The following is a 13,494-nucleotide window of genomic DNA, read 5'->3' as shown; positions in this document are numbered from 1 at the left end:
CACTTAGGTTGTTTCAATACCTTGGCTATTATCAGTATTGTTGCATTTAACATTAGGCACTCATTTCCTTGGATATATATATATCCATAATGGGATTGTGGGATCATTTGGATGTCCTATTTTTAATTTTAAGAGGAAACTCCATAGTGTTGTTCTCCAGATGGCTACCAAGTTTTGTTCCATTCAGCTGTGTACAAGAGTTTTGTGTGTAATCTCAGTGATTCGGGTGGTTGAGGCAGGAGGATTGCAAGTTTAAAGCCAGCCTCAGCAACTTAGTGAGGACCTAAGCAATTTAGCAAAACCTTGACTCGAAGTAAAAAATGGAAAGGGCTGGGAATATGGCTCAGTGGTTAAATGTCCCTGGGTTCAATCCCTGGTGTTAAAAAAAAAGTGTTGTGGTTTCCTTCTAATACTATCTTGATTTTTCACAAGAGCCATGAGATGATATTTCTTTGTGGTTTCAATGTTCATTTCCTTGATGTCCAGTGATTTTGAGCATCCTTATGTATCTGTTGGCCATTTCTATATCTTCTTTGGAAAATTGTATAGTCAGGCCCTTTACCCATTTTAAAATTGGATTTTTCTTTTGCTATTACATTTAATGTACATTTATTTCCTTATGAATATATAGTATTGTTAGCTTATAATTGCATATGTGGTTTACAAATATTTTCTCCAATTATAGGGTTGCCTTTTAAATTTGTTGTTTCCTTTGCTGTGAAGAAAACTTTTGTTTGATGTAGCTTGCTTGTTTATTTTTACATTTTGTAGCCTCTGCTTTTGATGTGAACTCCAAAAAATTGCCAAGACCAGTGTTATGATGCTTTTCCCGCTGTTTTCTTCTAGGAGTATTATGATTTCATGTCCTCAGGTTTATGACTAATCGATTTTGAATGGGTTTTTAATTTGGGGTGACCAGCACCCCACCAGAGTAGGTTTCTGCTCAGGAGGTGTGAGCCACCTGAGAAAATAAAAAGTCTGAAATAGTAAGAAATAGAGACAGAGCCAGAAATTAGATAAAACAGAGCGCCTAATGGGACTTCCAGTCCTGATAGGAGCTGGAACTGAACAACTGAAAAATGGCCCAGATTCTTTATTTAAGAGGGCATACATTAAAGGCAGGGATAAGGTCTCATTGGGAAGAGTCTTGCTTCTGGGTGTGGCAGGGGTTTTGCCACAAACAGGTCGATTGGCATTATGGCAGCCACACCTATTTCCGAGAGGCTGTGTGACTCCAGTGGGTCACCCCATCTCTAATGCTCTGCTAAACTTATAATGGAGCTGGGAAGGAAGTCACATGAACCAGGTCTTCTCAAACCAGCAGGGTTGCTCCTGGGAGTTCCTGGTACCAGGCTTTCTTACCTAATGGCTTCAACGTTGTTTTAGTTCATGCACAGTTCACAGATGGGTCATGGATGGCTTCCGGCAGGTTTTTGAGTGTGGTATGAGGTGGTCCAACTGTATTCTTTTGCATGTGGATATCTAGTTTTCTCATTAACATTTTTTGAACAAGGTATCATCTGCATCTTATATTCTTGGGATGTTTGTCAACATTAGTTGTCCATGTGATCATGGGTTTCTTTTATGCCAATATCATACTGTTTGTTTCCCAATCTCCCACTCCCCAGTACTAGGAATTGAACTGAGTGGTGCTCTACCATTGGGCTGTTCCTGGATTTTTATTAACTGTGAGGCAGGTCTCATTAAGTTTCTGAGGCTGGGCTCAAACTTGCAATCTTCCTGATTCAGCCTCCCTTGCTGGGATTATAGGTGTGCACCACCACTCCTGGCTCATACTGTTTTGATTACTGTAGCTTTATGATACAAAAATTTGAAAAGTGTGATGCTTCCAGTTGTTGTTCAAGATTTTATTTATTTATTTATTTATTTATTTTGGCCTTTTGGAGCCTCTTGTGGTTTGGAATGAATTTTAGGAATTTTAAAATAGTTTTGTGACAAATGCCATTGGTATCTTGAAGAGGATGGCATTAAATGCCTAGATCACTTTTGGCAGTAATGGGTATTTCCACAATATTAACAACTCCAGTACATGAACATCTGTTTACTTGTATCTTTAATTTCCTTCATCAGTATTATGTTGGTTTCAATTTATGAACCTTCCATCTTCCTAGTTAAGTGTATTAGTATTTTACTATTTTTGATGTTGTTGTCAGTGAAGTTGTTTTCTTAATTTTTCAGATTGTTAATTGTGTAGTAACCACTGCTGACTTTCTGTATTGATTTTGTATCCTGTCACTTTCCCAAATTGTTTATTATTTCTAACAGTTTTTAAATGGGTTATTAGGATTTTATGTATTCAAGATCATGTCATTTGTAATTTTCCTTCTTTCCTACTTGAATGCATTTTATTTCTTCTTGTTTAGTTGCTGTGGCTAGAACTTGTAGTATTATGGCAAATAGAAGTTGCAAGCATGGATACTCTTGTTCTTGATCTTAAAAGAAAGCTTTGAGCTTTTTGTCATTTAGTTATGATGGTAGCCGTTGCTTGTTATATATCGTCATTATGATAGGTACATTTATTCTAAACCCAATTTGTTGGTAACTGGTAACATGAAAGATGTTGAATTTTGTTAAATTTTTTTTGTTTGCATTGATGTTTTTTTTCCTTTCATTTTGTTATGTGAAGTGTGACATTTATTCATTTTTGCATATGTTGAATTACCCTTTCATTACAGGCATAAATCCCTGTTGGCCATAGCATGAAACTTTTAAAAACTGCTTCGAATGTGAATGGACTGCCAGGCATGGTGGTGTGTGCCTCTTCCCAGTGATTTAGGAGGCTGAGATGGGAGGATCTCAAGTCATCCTCAGCAACTTAGTGAGACCCTGTCTCAAAAACTAAAAATGACTATCAATGTAGCTTAGTAGTAAAGTGCCCCTGGGTTCAATCCCTAGTATCCTCCCCTCAATGTAAATGGACTAAATTTGCCCACAAAGGATATAGGGACTGATTGCATCAAAATCCAAGACACATCTGTATAGTGCCTACAAGAGACTCCTTTTACCTTTAAGGATATAAGTAGATGGAAAGTACAGAGATGGGAAAAGACATTGCTTGCAAATGGAAACAAAAAGAGAATGGGGTATCTGTATTTGTGTTAGTCAAAATAGACTATGCTAAAAACTGTAATGAGAAAAAAGGAGATTATAGATGGTGAAATGGCTATTTTGTTAAGAGGATATAACTGTTGTGAGTCAGCTTTTGGTCACTGTGATAAAAAACAGGAGAAAATTTACTTAAAGGAGGAAAGTTTTATTTTGGCCTATAGTTTCGGATTTTTCAGTCCATGGTCAGTTGTCCCTATTGCTGTGGGTCTGTGGTGAGGCAGAATATCATAGCAGGAGCCATGTGGAGGGCAGAGTTGCACATCTCATGACACCTGGAAAGTAGAGAGAGAGAGAGAGAGAGATAAATGAAGGGTCAGGGACAAGATATTGAACCTTGAAGGACACACCCTGTTACCTACTTCTTCCAGCTGGGCCCCACCTGCTCAAGTTTCTACTATCTCTCAGTAACAGCAGTAGCTGGGGTGGTGTTCAACATGAGAATTTGGGGACATTCCAGATCTAAAACATAAGAAATTGTTAGGTATATATGTATTTAAAAGCTAAAGGAAATATAGAGCTGGGTGCAGTGGAATCTCAGCGGCTCAGGAGGCTGAGGCAGGAGGATTGCAAGTTGAAAACGAGCCTCAGCAAAAGTGAGGAACTAAGCAACTCAATGAGACTCTGTCTCTAAATAAAGTATAAGAAAGGGCTGGGGGTGTGGCTTATGGACAACTGCCCCTGAGTTCAATCCCTGGTACAAAAAACAAACAAACAAACAAAAAAACAGTATAGAAAGCAAGAAACAGAAGTTGAGAAATAGGTAGCCACGCAATAGTAGTGTCTTAAATACCCCACTATTCAACAATGGATAGACTATCTGAAGTGAAAGTCAATAAGAAAATATTGGACCTGAACTTGACTGTATATTAAATGGATTTAATTGAACTTTACAGAACACTATATCCAAAAGTAACAATATACATTCTGCTCAAGTGCACAGGGGATATTATATGTTAGATCTTATTTTATCACTGTTGTCCTTCATTAGGATCAGAATTCAACTCAATCTTACATTGCCTTGATCTTGAGCCACAAGACCCACACTAACAGTGCTTTTTAAATAGGTAATAATGCATTTTATCTATTTGTATGTCATATAATTACTGATGAGTTTGATTTAATTCTTTTTTTTTTTTTTTTTGTGGTTGTGCTGGGGATTGAACCTAGGGCCTTGGGCATGGTCGTCAAATGTATACCACTGAAGTACATCCCTGGCCTACAACAGTCATCTTAATGATTTTAATTTTTCCCCCTTTAAAAAAGTAATTGATATCCCTTGTTTTCTTTAAAAAAATTTTTTTTAGTTGTAGATGGACACAATATCTTTATTTTTATGTGGTGCTGAGGATCGAACCCAGTGCCTCACATGTGAGAAGCAAACACTCTGCCACTGAGTCACAACCCCAGCTTCCTTTTCTTTTCCCCACATTTTTATTGTTTCATTATAGTTGTACATAATGATGGAATTTGTTGTTTCATATTTGTACATGCACACAATATAACAGTATACCTTGGCCAGTATCACTCCCCAGTACTCCCACCCCTTTTTATTAATGGATTTTTTTCTCATTATTTTTATTCTTAAAGTCTGGAATTTATGTGCTTCATTACCTTAAGACCTTTCTACTTTTAATTCTTAATATCTTTTTTCCTTACATAGTATACAATTTTGATTAGTCTTTTCTATGCTAACACCGACTCCCCCGGGCAGAGGGGCGGAACGGAAGTGACGTCACTCGCGGCGGTCTCTTCCGGCGTAGGCTCCGGGCAACCCAGTTCGTTTTTTCGCGTAGTCGTGGTTGGGGAGGCGGGCGGAGGGAATCTGGACGGAGCAGTGGAAGTGCGAGGGCCGCGGCCTCGGGAAGCGGCGACCGTGCGGCCAGGAGCCGGTGCGCGGCGTGCGGCGAGGCGCTTCCTCTGGCCGCGTTCGAAATGGCGCCCGCTTTTCTTCCCACGCCTCCCCCGCGGTCCCTGTGGAGTTGCGCGCGGTGACGTGAGGTGGGCTCGGGGCCGCCGCGAGCAGTGAGCCCCGGGCGAAAGTTGGCGTCCTCCTGCAGTGCGAGCCGGCGTTTCCCCGGAGCGGCGGGTTCCCTGGGGCACACCCGTTAGGGGAAGTGGGGGAAGGTGGAGAGTGGGGCGTGCACGCGTCTGCTCGCGGGGGTCATTTCCAGGAGAGCCCACTAGGTGGCTAGTTTTATGTTGTTACTTGGTGAGTAGCTGGTGGCCAATAGGGACAGTTTCTTGAATTAGAAGCCCTGGAGGAAGTAATAGCCACCTCACATGGTTCAGAACTTCAGGATGCATTTAAAAAGGTGGTCAGAACTTCTGTCCTGAAGGAGTTTTTTTCCTTGAAGTACCAACAGGAATGTCTGTTGATTTTAGTTTGGATGCCAAATTTCTAAATGATTATGTTGCCACCAGAATTCAAAAAGTACTAGAAGATACAGGAGTTCTGTGTCCTTCCTGAGTGATGCACTCAGAGTCTCCTTGGAGAAAAATGTTATCACCAATGTCACACAGTGTTCCTGCTGAAGGAGATGACATTAAGATCTTGTTTGCAAAGATGGTGCCTTTGTGTAGTCCTCAAATCATGTATTGTGTCCTTTTGGAGGTGGGGGCAACTTATAACTGTTAGGCCTAATATTTACTGTGTATTGACTGAATAAAGTCAAGAAATTTTAATATTGGCCAAGGGAGTCGGGCACAGTCGTGCTCACCTGTAATCTCAGTGACTTGGGAGGATCTTAGATCTGAGGTCAGCCCAGGCAACTTACCAGTTCAATCCCCAGTTCAAATCTAATTCTGCCCCCCTTTGTTTCCCCCTCCTGGCTTTCTTTTTAAATCAGTAATCTAAGAGCAGAGGCCTACATGGCACTGGCTTTTGCTCAGTACTTAAGTTCCTCTTCTTTTTTTCCCCTCTTGAAGTTGTCGCTGCCTAATATCCAAGGCTTCACTCCCTCCATCCCACTTCTTTTTTTTTTCTTTGAGCTTCCAGAAGTGGTGGTTCTTGGTTTCTGTCTCTGGCTGATAAGAGGAAAGGGTAAGGGACCCTGCCCTCTAGGCAATTGTCTCTGGGTTGTCCAGACTTTAAGATAATCAGTCTCTATACCTCTACCCCTTTCTTCCTTTTTAAGAAAAACCTTTTAAATGGTTTTTATCTTTAGGATGGATAAATACTTTTTCCTCTCTCCTTAGGTGTTAAGTGACAAACTTTTGGTAGCCCCACATGGCCCTTATATTGTGCATTGCTTCCCTTTGTGGTTTCTGTTGCCCCATTTTTAGGCAGCTCTCTCTCTAGTGTGTCCCAACTGACCTCTTTGGGGTTGGGAGTGTAAAGCAACTGATGCAAATGACAGTAGATATGACAAGCGAGGTGACATCATATTCTCTGTGAGGTTGGGAAAGTCTAGTGACTGTCTAGGTGTTGCCCACTGACTCCGGGGGTAATCAGCTTGCTAGTCTCCCCGTCCTACTTTGCTAACCCTGCCTTAAAAGTGCTTTCCACTTCTCCCCAGTAGGTCAGTCAGCTTGAGCAAGTCGTGAGTGTGGTCAGCTTCTCTCTGACACTATTTCCTTTGGGCAGCGATAGTGTTACAGAGCATGGGCCTTCTGCCAACCTGGGTCTGTCAACCCGGATTCTTTTGCATTCATGCCAGAAAAATATCAAACATGTTGCTCATTGTTGCAGACAGACATGAGTTTATTAGAAGGGATAGAAAAGGGGAGAAAGGGACACTTGAGGGTGAGGGGGTCATCTCTGAGAGAAGAGGGACAGAGCCCCCCTCCTGCCCTCAAGACCAGTAGGGTATTTCTTTTTCCTTAATGCATAGTTACTGTAGTAAATGGCTGCAGGTCCTGTTGGGGGAGGCGTGAGGGAAGCTTTTTCATGTGGATAGTTCTGATTATTATTTTTTTTCATGAAGGTGTCCTAGGTTTGCGAGTGACCTGAGTGTAGAAATTGGGTGAAAGGCTGTGACTTTTCACTGTGACTCAAATCAGCTTTTTGGCTATCAGCATTGAGACTTTTACTTAGATAAATCATTCAAGTACACAGGTTAGCAAACGAAAGACCCCAAAGAAGGCTTACTCCCCCACCCCCACTTACAGAACAGTAATTTATACTCTGATTTTCACTTGAAAAACTAGGTGACACTGAATTGACTCTGGATGTAATTTAACCTGTTCAATTAAATTTTATGTTTGATTTTCAATGATTATAAACAGTCTTATAGCAACTAAAAATTAGCTTTAATAGCTGTCTTGGAAGCTGTTTGATTGTCAGACCTTAAATTGAACTGCAAGTCAGAAGATCGAGTTTGTTATATTTTCACAAGTCTGCTCAGAGGAATCCATCTCTTACCACAAAATCTTGTAATTATGTAGTTAGTTCTGTAATGGTTAAGGATAGCATTTACTTGGAGAACTTCTTTTTTTTTTTCCTCTTGATATTGGGGATTAAACCTAGAGGTGCTTTATCACTGAGTCATATCTCCAGCCTTTTATACTTTTTAACTTTTTTATCTTGAGACAGGGTCTCATTAAGTTGCTTAGAGCCTCACTAAGTTGCTGAGGCTGGCCTCAAGCTTGCGATCCTCCTATCTCAGCCTCCAGAGCCATGGGATTATAGGCCTGAGCCATTCTGCCTGGCTTTGTTTGTTTGTTTTTTAGTACCAGGGGTGTTTAACCACTGAGCCACATGCCAAGCCCTTTTTTTTTTTTTTTTTTTTTTTTAATTTGAGACAGGGGCTCTCTAAGTTGCTGAGACAGGCTTTAAACTTGCCATCTTTTTGCCTCAGCCTCCTGAGTTGTTGGGATTACAGGCATGCACCACTGCACCTGGCTATTTACTTGGATTTCTAAGGCAAGTTCTTTCTCACAGTCTACCACAGACAGTATCTTGGTATGATCCTGCCAAATGCTTTTTTGGGCGGTACCGGGGATTAAGCTCAGGGACACTCAACCACTGAGCCACATCCCTGGCCCTATTTTGTAACTTATTTATTTATTTATTTTTAAAATTTTGTAACTTATTTCGAGAAGGGTTTCACTGAGTTGCTTAGTGCCTCGCTTTTGTTGAGGCTGTCTTTAAACTTGTAATCCTCCTGTTTCAGCCTCCCAAACTGCTGGGATTACAGGCATGTGCCACCATGCCTGGCTCTGCCAAATGCTTTTTCTGTTTTAAGAAACCAGCTCTAGGGCTGGGGTTGAAGCTCAGTGGTAGAGCCCTTGCCTAGCACGTGTGAGGTACTGGGTTTGATCCTCAGCACCACATAAAAATAAATAAATAAACTAAAGGTATTGAATCCATCTATGATGAAAAAAAGAAAGAAACCCAGCCCTAACCAGATATGGTGGTGCACATCTGTAATCGCAGTGACTTGGGAGGCTGAGGCAGGAGGATTTAAAGTCCAAGGTCAACCTCAGGAATATAGAGAGGCACAAAAACTAAAAAATGGCAGGGGATACAGCTCAGTGGTAAAGTACAAAGCACCCCTGGGTTAAATCCCTAGTACCAGAAAGAAAGAGAGACAGACAGGCACAGAGGGAGAGTAAGGGAGAGAGGGAAGAGAAATGAAGAAGACTGACCACTTCCAAATTCTGATCATTGGATGTCCGTCTTTGGCAACATTATATCATTTCTGTAGGAGGAGGGTCCTGTGAGGAGACAAAAAATGTCACCTTGATTTATTAGGAGATATAAAATGAACTCTAATAACATATATCCTCGAGTTTCTAAAGATGGCCATACTGGTAAGGAGCCTTTTCCACAATGCTGGAAATGGTGTCATTGCAGCCCACTGGCAGGTGAAGTTTGGTGGCTTGCCTGGGCCAAGGTAGGCAGCAGCCCTCTGTGATGCACACAAGCCCTGGCTGTTGGACTCGCAGACCAACCGAGGGAATCAGGGTGCGGGGGCACATCAGGAGGTCATGGGAATGTTAGATGAGCTGGGACTGATACGTGAGGGCACAGGACACAATGTCTGTGTTCCTACCATTCGCACTTTCTACCCTTGCACTTTTGAGTAATTTAATACATTTCCTGAAAACTGAGATTTACATTGTCATTGACAGTTATTTAGCTATAATCTAGGGGATAGAACCCAGGGCCTCTCATATGCTAAGCCAGTTCTCTACCTTTGAGCTACACCTGCTGCCCTTATAATCTAGGTATACTTTAGCAGTGTTGAGAAGGATCTCAGTTGTTTGTCCAACAGTTACTGGATGCCTTGCATGACTTAGGTGCTATGCCAGGTCAAGGGGGACATTGGTGTCCAAAAGGGATACAGTGCTGTACTATGAGATGCAAAAACTCTCCAAAGGAAAGGTGATTTCTATGTCACATGACATCATCCAGTAACATTCTTAGAGAAATAGAGTTCATTTTGATGCTAGATTTTTTCCCTCAAAAATATTAAAGTTCAATGTGTATCCACCCAATAATTTTATTACAAGATATATCAAAGTTCTTTGCAGACATAAGAAATAGACATGAACATCTTTCCAGTGGGAGATTTTAATATTTTCTCCCAAATTGTTTCTTTAAACAATAGAGAAATGTCAGGATGTACATTTGAGATAGATGAGCACAGCACCTACTGTACATATACAGGATGTATACAGCATGCAGAAACTGAGAGCACAGGAGATGATGTGTGAGAATGGATTGGAAGGGGCAAGAGGGTCTTCTAGGGAGATGAACATGTTGCGTATCTTGTAGGCTTTTGATTACTCAAATGTATGTAGTGGTCAAAGTTCACCCACTGAATGTGTGTTTGCCTATATATTAATCTCAATTTTTAAAAGGTCAACTATTCTTTGGAATGCCACCAGATACACATATTTGGGCCTGTTTAGCCTAAGGATCTCCAGGTCGAGACTTGTGGTGGTTGGTACAGTTTATACTAGGAATCTGGGTAGGTGGTCCTTGTAATCCAGTGTCATTTCAGGGTTTCCTGGCTTATAGAACAAGCTTTGGATAATTTTTCTGAGGTTGAATTTGGTTCTTAGATAATGAACTATGCGAACTTCATTATTTGTCATCATTTGAATACCACATAAGTCAGTATATGGGTTAATATTCTGTGCTTGACTTACTCATGATTGTTATTTTTATTAAAATTAAATGAAAATTTAAAATACAGTTCTTTAGTCTTAGTTTCATATGAAGTGGTCAGTAGTGACACATGTGACTAGTGATCATTGTTTCACAAGGACATGTCTAAACTGACTTCTGGTTATGTTGAGAATACATGTTGAGCATTCCTAATTCAAAAACCTGAAATCCAAAACTTTGTGAGCATATGGATGAACCCAGCCCCCCACAATTCTGAAATCTGAAATACTTCTGGCTCCAGATATTTAGATAAGGAATACTCAACCTCTAACAACAGTAGATCTGGTTTCAGAGACAAATGTAATTGCATTCAAGTACTCATTCACTACTTCCTAACTGGATAATACTGGACATTACCAGCATTCTCTAAATCTAAGTTTTTCAGCATTCAATAGAGATGATAAGTCCAGATACAGTGGCACATACCTGTCATCCCAGCAATTTGGGAGGCAAAGGCAGGACGATTGCAAGTCCAAGGACAGTATGGGCAATTTAGCAAGACCCTGTCTCAAAATAAAATTTAAAGTTAAAAGGGCTTGGGGTGTGGCTTAGTGGTAGATGCAAAAACTCTCCAAAGGAAAGAGTTTTTGCATCTACCACTAAGAGTGCTCCTGGGTTCAATCCTCAGTACCAAAATTGGGGAAGGTAATAATATCTACAGGATTGTTAATGATAAGTGATCGTCTTTAAAAAATTTTTTTTAAGTTGTAGATGGACACAATATTTTATTGATTTCTTTTTATGCAGTGCTGAGGATCGAACCCGGTGCCTCACCATGCTAGGTGAGTGCTCTACTACTGAAGCACAACCCCAGCCCAATGGTAAGTGACCTTATATACATAAAGCTGCTATTATAACTTCTGAGGTTTAGTCCTTAATAAATAGCAATTGATGTTACTAATACTATTGTAATAGAATTTTTTTCAGTCTTTCACATATGCCATCTGCAAAGAGAGCTAATGTTTAATTATTAATAATTAATATTTGTTGATTGATGATGATGTGAAGAGGACTAAGTTAACCCTGAATAAAGAGGAGTGAAGATGGCCACTGTTGGTGTAGCTTCATAGCTGTCCTGCAGTGTTCTCTGAATCAAGGAAAGAATCATTCAGGCACATAATACCACCAGTGTCACAAGATGGCAGCCATTGATTTGTCCCATGGTAAGTCCTACTGATGATCTTGTTCACAGACTCTCCTTTAGGTTCTCTCTGTATGGAGTCCAGTGCTCTCACAGGAAATGTAGTGGACCAGGGAATCCTATGTTTTCAGTCAACCCCCACTGGTGTATATATTCTGGGAAGAAATGCTGTAGAAGCTTCTTCATGATTTTAAAAAATATATATTTATTTTTCAGTTGTAGTTGGACACAATACCTTTCTTTTATTTATTTATTTTTATGTGGTGCTGAGGATTGAACCCAGAGCCTTGCATGTGCTAGGCAAGGGCTCTACTGCCCCAGTCCCATGATTTATTTTTAATTGGTGCATTATAGTTGTACATAATGGTGGGATTTGTTCTTACATCTTAGTGCATGCACACAATATAACAATACAATTTGGCCAGTATCACTCCCCAGCACTTCCCCCCCTCGCTCCCCTCCTCCCACTCTTTCATGAGTTTTATTGCTATGGGCAAATAGTCACATCTCTCAAGGCTATAGCTTTCCTTATGTATAATGAGACTACTATCCTTTTCATGTTTGGGCAGCCTGGCATATGGTCTCCTTTTCTGGCTCTATGTGAGGCAGACTGCTGGCCTCACACAGGAGTAGTGTGTACTTAATGTCGAGTGTGCAGGGTTACGTGGAAATTTCAAACTAGGATGGAATGACTTCTAGACATGTAAATTGTGGGAATTATGGGCAGCTCTGAGTTCTCATGCAGTGTTAGCTTTTCATTGCTATAATCAAAATACCTAGCAGGAACAATTTAGAGGAAGAAAAGTTTATTTTGGGCTCACGGTTTCAGAGTTAGTCCATGGTTGGCTGGCTGACTGCATTGCTGTGGGTGCAAGATATGACAGGACTCCATGGTCAAAGAGTGTGGTGGAGAAAGTGGCTTAGCTCATGGCAACCAGGAAGCAGAGAGTGTGCAGGGAGCTTGGGACAAGCTGTAATCCCCATGGGCATGCCCCTCACCTTCAAGACACCTATTTCCTCTGTCCATGCTCCACCTACTTACAGCTATACCTAATTGTTTATTTAAATTATTAATCCATCAAATGAATTAATCCATGGATGAGGTTAGAGCTTACATAATCTGATAATTTCACCCTTGAACATTGCCATAATTACCTAACACATGAGCCTCTCAGGGGATACCTCATATGCAAACCACAACACATACCTTATTTCTTTTCCCTGAGGTCTTTTGTAGAGGGATCCAGTTTGCCTTCATGAAGGAAAGACAGAAGCAGAAAGGAAGATGATTGTCTGCCTGCCAAACTGTGATCAGGTATGCAGAGCATGTATCCTTGTACAAAATCTTGAACATGCGGCTAACAAGGTGACATGTTTTCTTCTACTCATAATCATCTTCAGAACTTCTTATTTTTTGAGGTGGGTTCTGAGAGGTGTTTCTCCCTCTGGAATTTTTTTTTGTGTGACATGTTGTCTAAGCTGATCTCAAGCATCTGGGCTTGAGCAATTCTAACATTTCAGCCTCCTGAGTAATTGAGACCACAGGTATATACCACCATGCCTGACTTCCAGAACTTCTTAAAGCAAATAAAGCACTGCTCAATGACTTAAGTCCCTAGTTGAATTTCCCCAGGGAGTAGAGCCACTTATTGGCATGAAATCACCCTAGTATTTTATGAAATCACATGAAATACTAGGAAGACTAGTATTTCATGTGTTACTAATTAATGTTCCCTTATGGTGCTGACTACATGTTTCATATTTTGCTGAGTGCTCTGACAATGATAAGCGAGATGAAAGTGTTCTTTATCTAGTATTTACATGGTACTCAAGAGTGTGCTACAGTAGAGGGAAATAAGATGAGCACCTACTCTTGTGTTGAGAGATCACATATAAGAAGTGCCATGCAAGCCATATAACTAGAGGAGATGGACAGTGAGTGAGTGTGCATAGAGAGAAGAATTCCTAGCATCATTGAACCCTGGGGTAGACAGTGAGAGACCTCAGAACTCTTTTTAGGCTTTGGTCTCATTTCCTCATTTTCCAGTGGCCATTGGTGGATGTGTTACTTGGCTCAAACCAGCATGTGTGTGATGGTTTAGGACTTGGT

At 40.7% G+C, this 13,494-nt stretch overlaps 2 protein-coding genes across 23 annotated transcripts in view; one reads left to right on the top strand and one right to left on the bottom strand.

The window, feature by feature from the left end:
- Nucleotides 1–4,786: 4,786 nt before the first annotated feature.
- Nucleotides 4,787–13,494, top strand: part of LOC101958887 (zinc finger protein 426) — a 39,558-nt gene continuing 30,850 nt past the window's right edge. Inside the window, exons 1-5 of one of the 11 annotated variants that reach the window (XM_078029084.1) lie at nucleotides 4,814–5,127; nucleotides 7,873–7,990; nucleotides 10,991–11,064; nucleotides 12,622–12,699; nucleotides 13,487–13,494. The exon at nucleotides 13,487–13,494 is cut by the window's right edge and continues 119 nt beyond it. In XM_078029084.1, coding sequence (XP_077885210.1) covers nucleotides 11,062–11,064; nucleotides 12,622–12,699; nucleotides 13,487–13,494 — 89 coding nt within the window. In that variant the 5' untranslated portion in view covers nucleotides 4,814–5,127; nucleotides 7,873–7,990; nucleotides 10,991–11,061. Of the gene's footprint in view, nucleotides 5,128–7,872; nucleotides 7,991–10,990; nucleotides 11,065–11,268; nucleotides 11,407–12,610; nucleotides 12,700–13,486 lie in introns of those variants that run through there. The other 10 variants (XM_078029086.1, XM_078029082.1, XM_078029106.1 and 7 more) reach the window with 10 other exon arrangements.
- The window catches only part of Znf177 (zinc finger protein 177), a 42,322-nt gene continuing 35,633 nt past the window's right edge, over nucleotides 6,806–13,494 (bottom strand). For 11 of the 12 annotated variants that reach the window (XR_013428857.1, XM_078028974.1, XM_078028962.1 and 8 more), the window contains one exon: nucleotides 6,806–13,494. This exon is cut by the window's right edge. The gene's annotated coding sequence lies outside the window, so the exon portion shown is untranslated. The other variant, XR_013428856.1, reaches the window with a different exon arrangement.

This window comes from Ictidomys tridecemlineatus, chromosome 2, assembly GCF_052094955.1.
Source record: "Ictidomys tridecemlineatus isolate mIctTri1 chromosome 2, mIctTri1.hap1, whole genome shotgun sequence".
Lineage (NCBI taxonomy): Eukaryota > Metazoa > Chordata > Mammalia > Rodentia > Sciuridae > Ictidomys > Ictidomys tridecemlineatus.
This window is presented reverse-complemented; position numbering and strand designations above follow the sequence as displayed.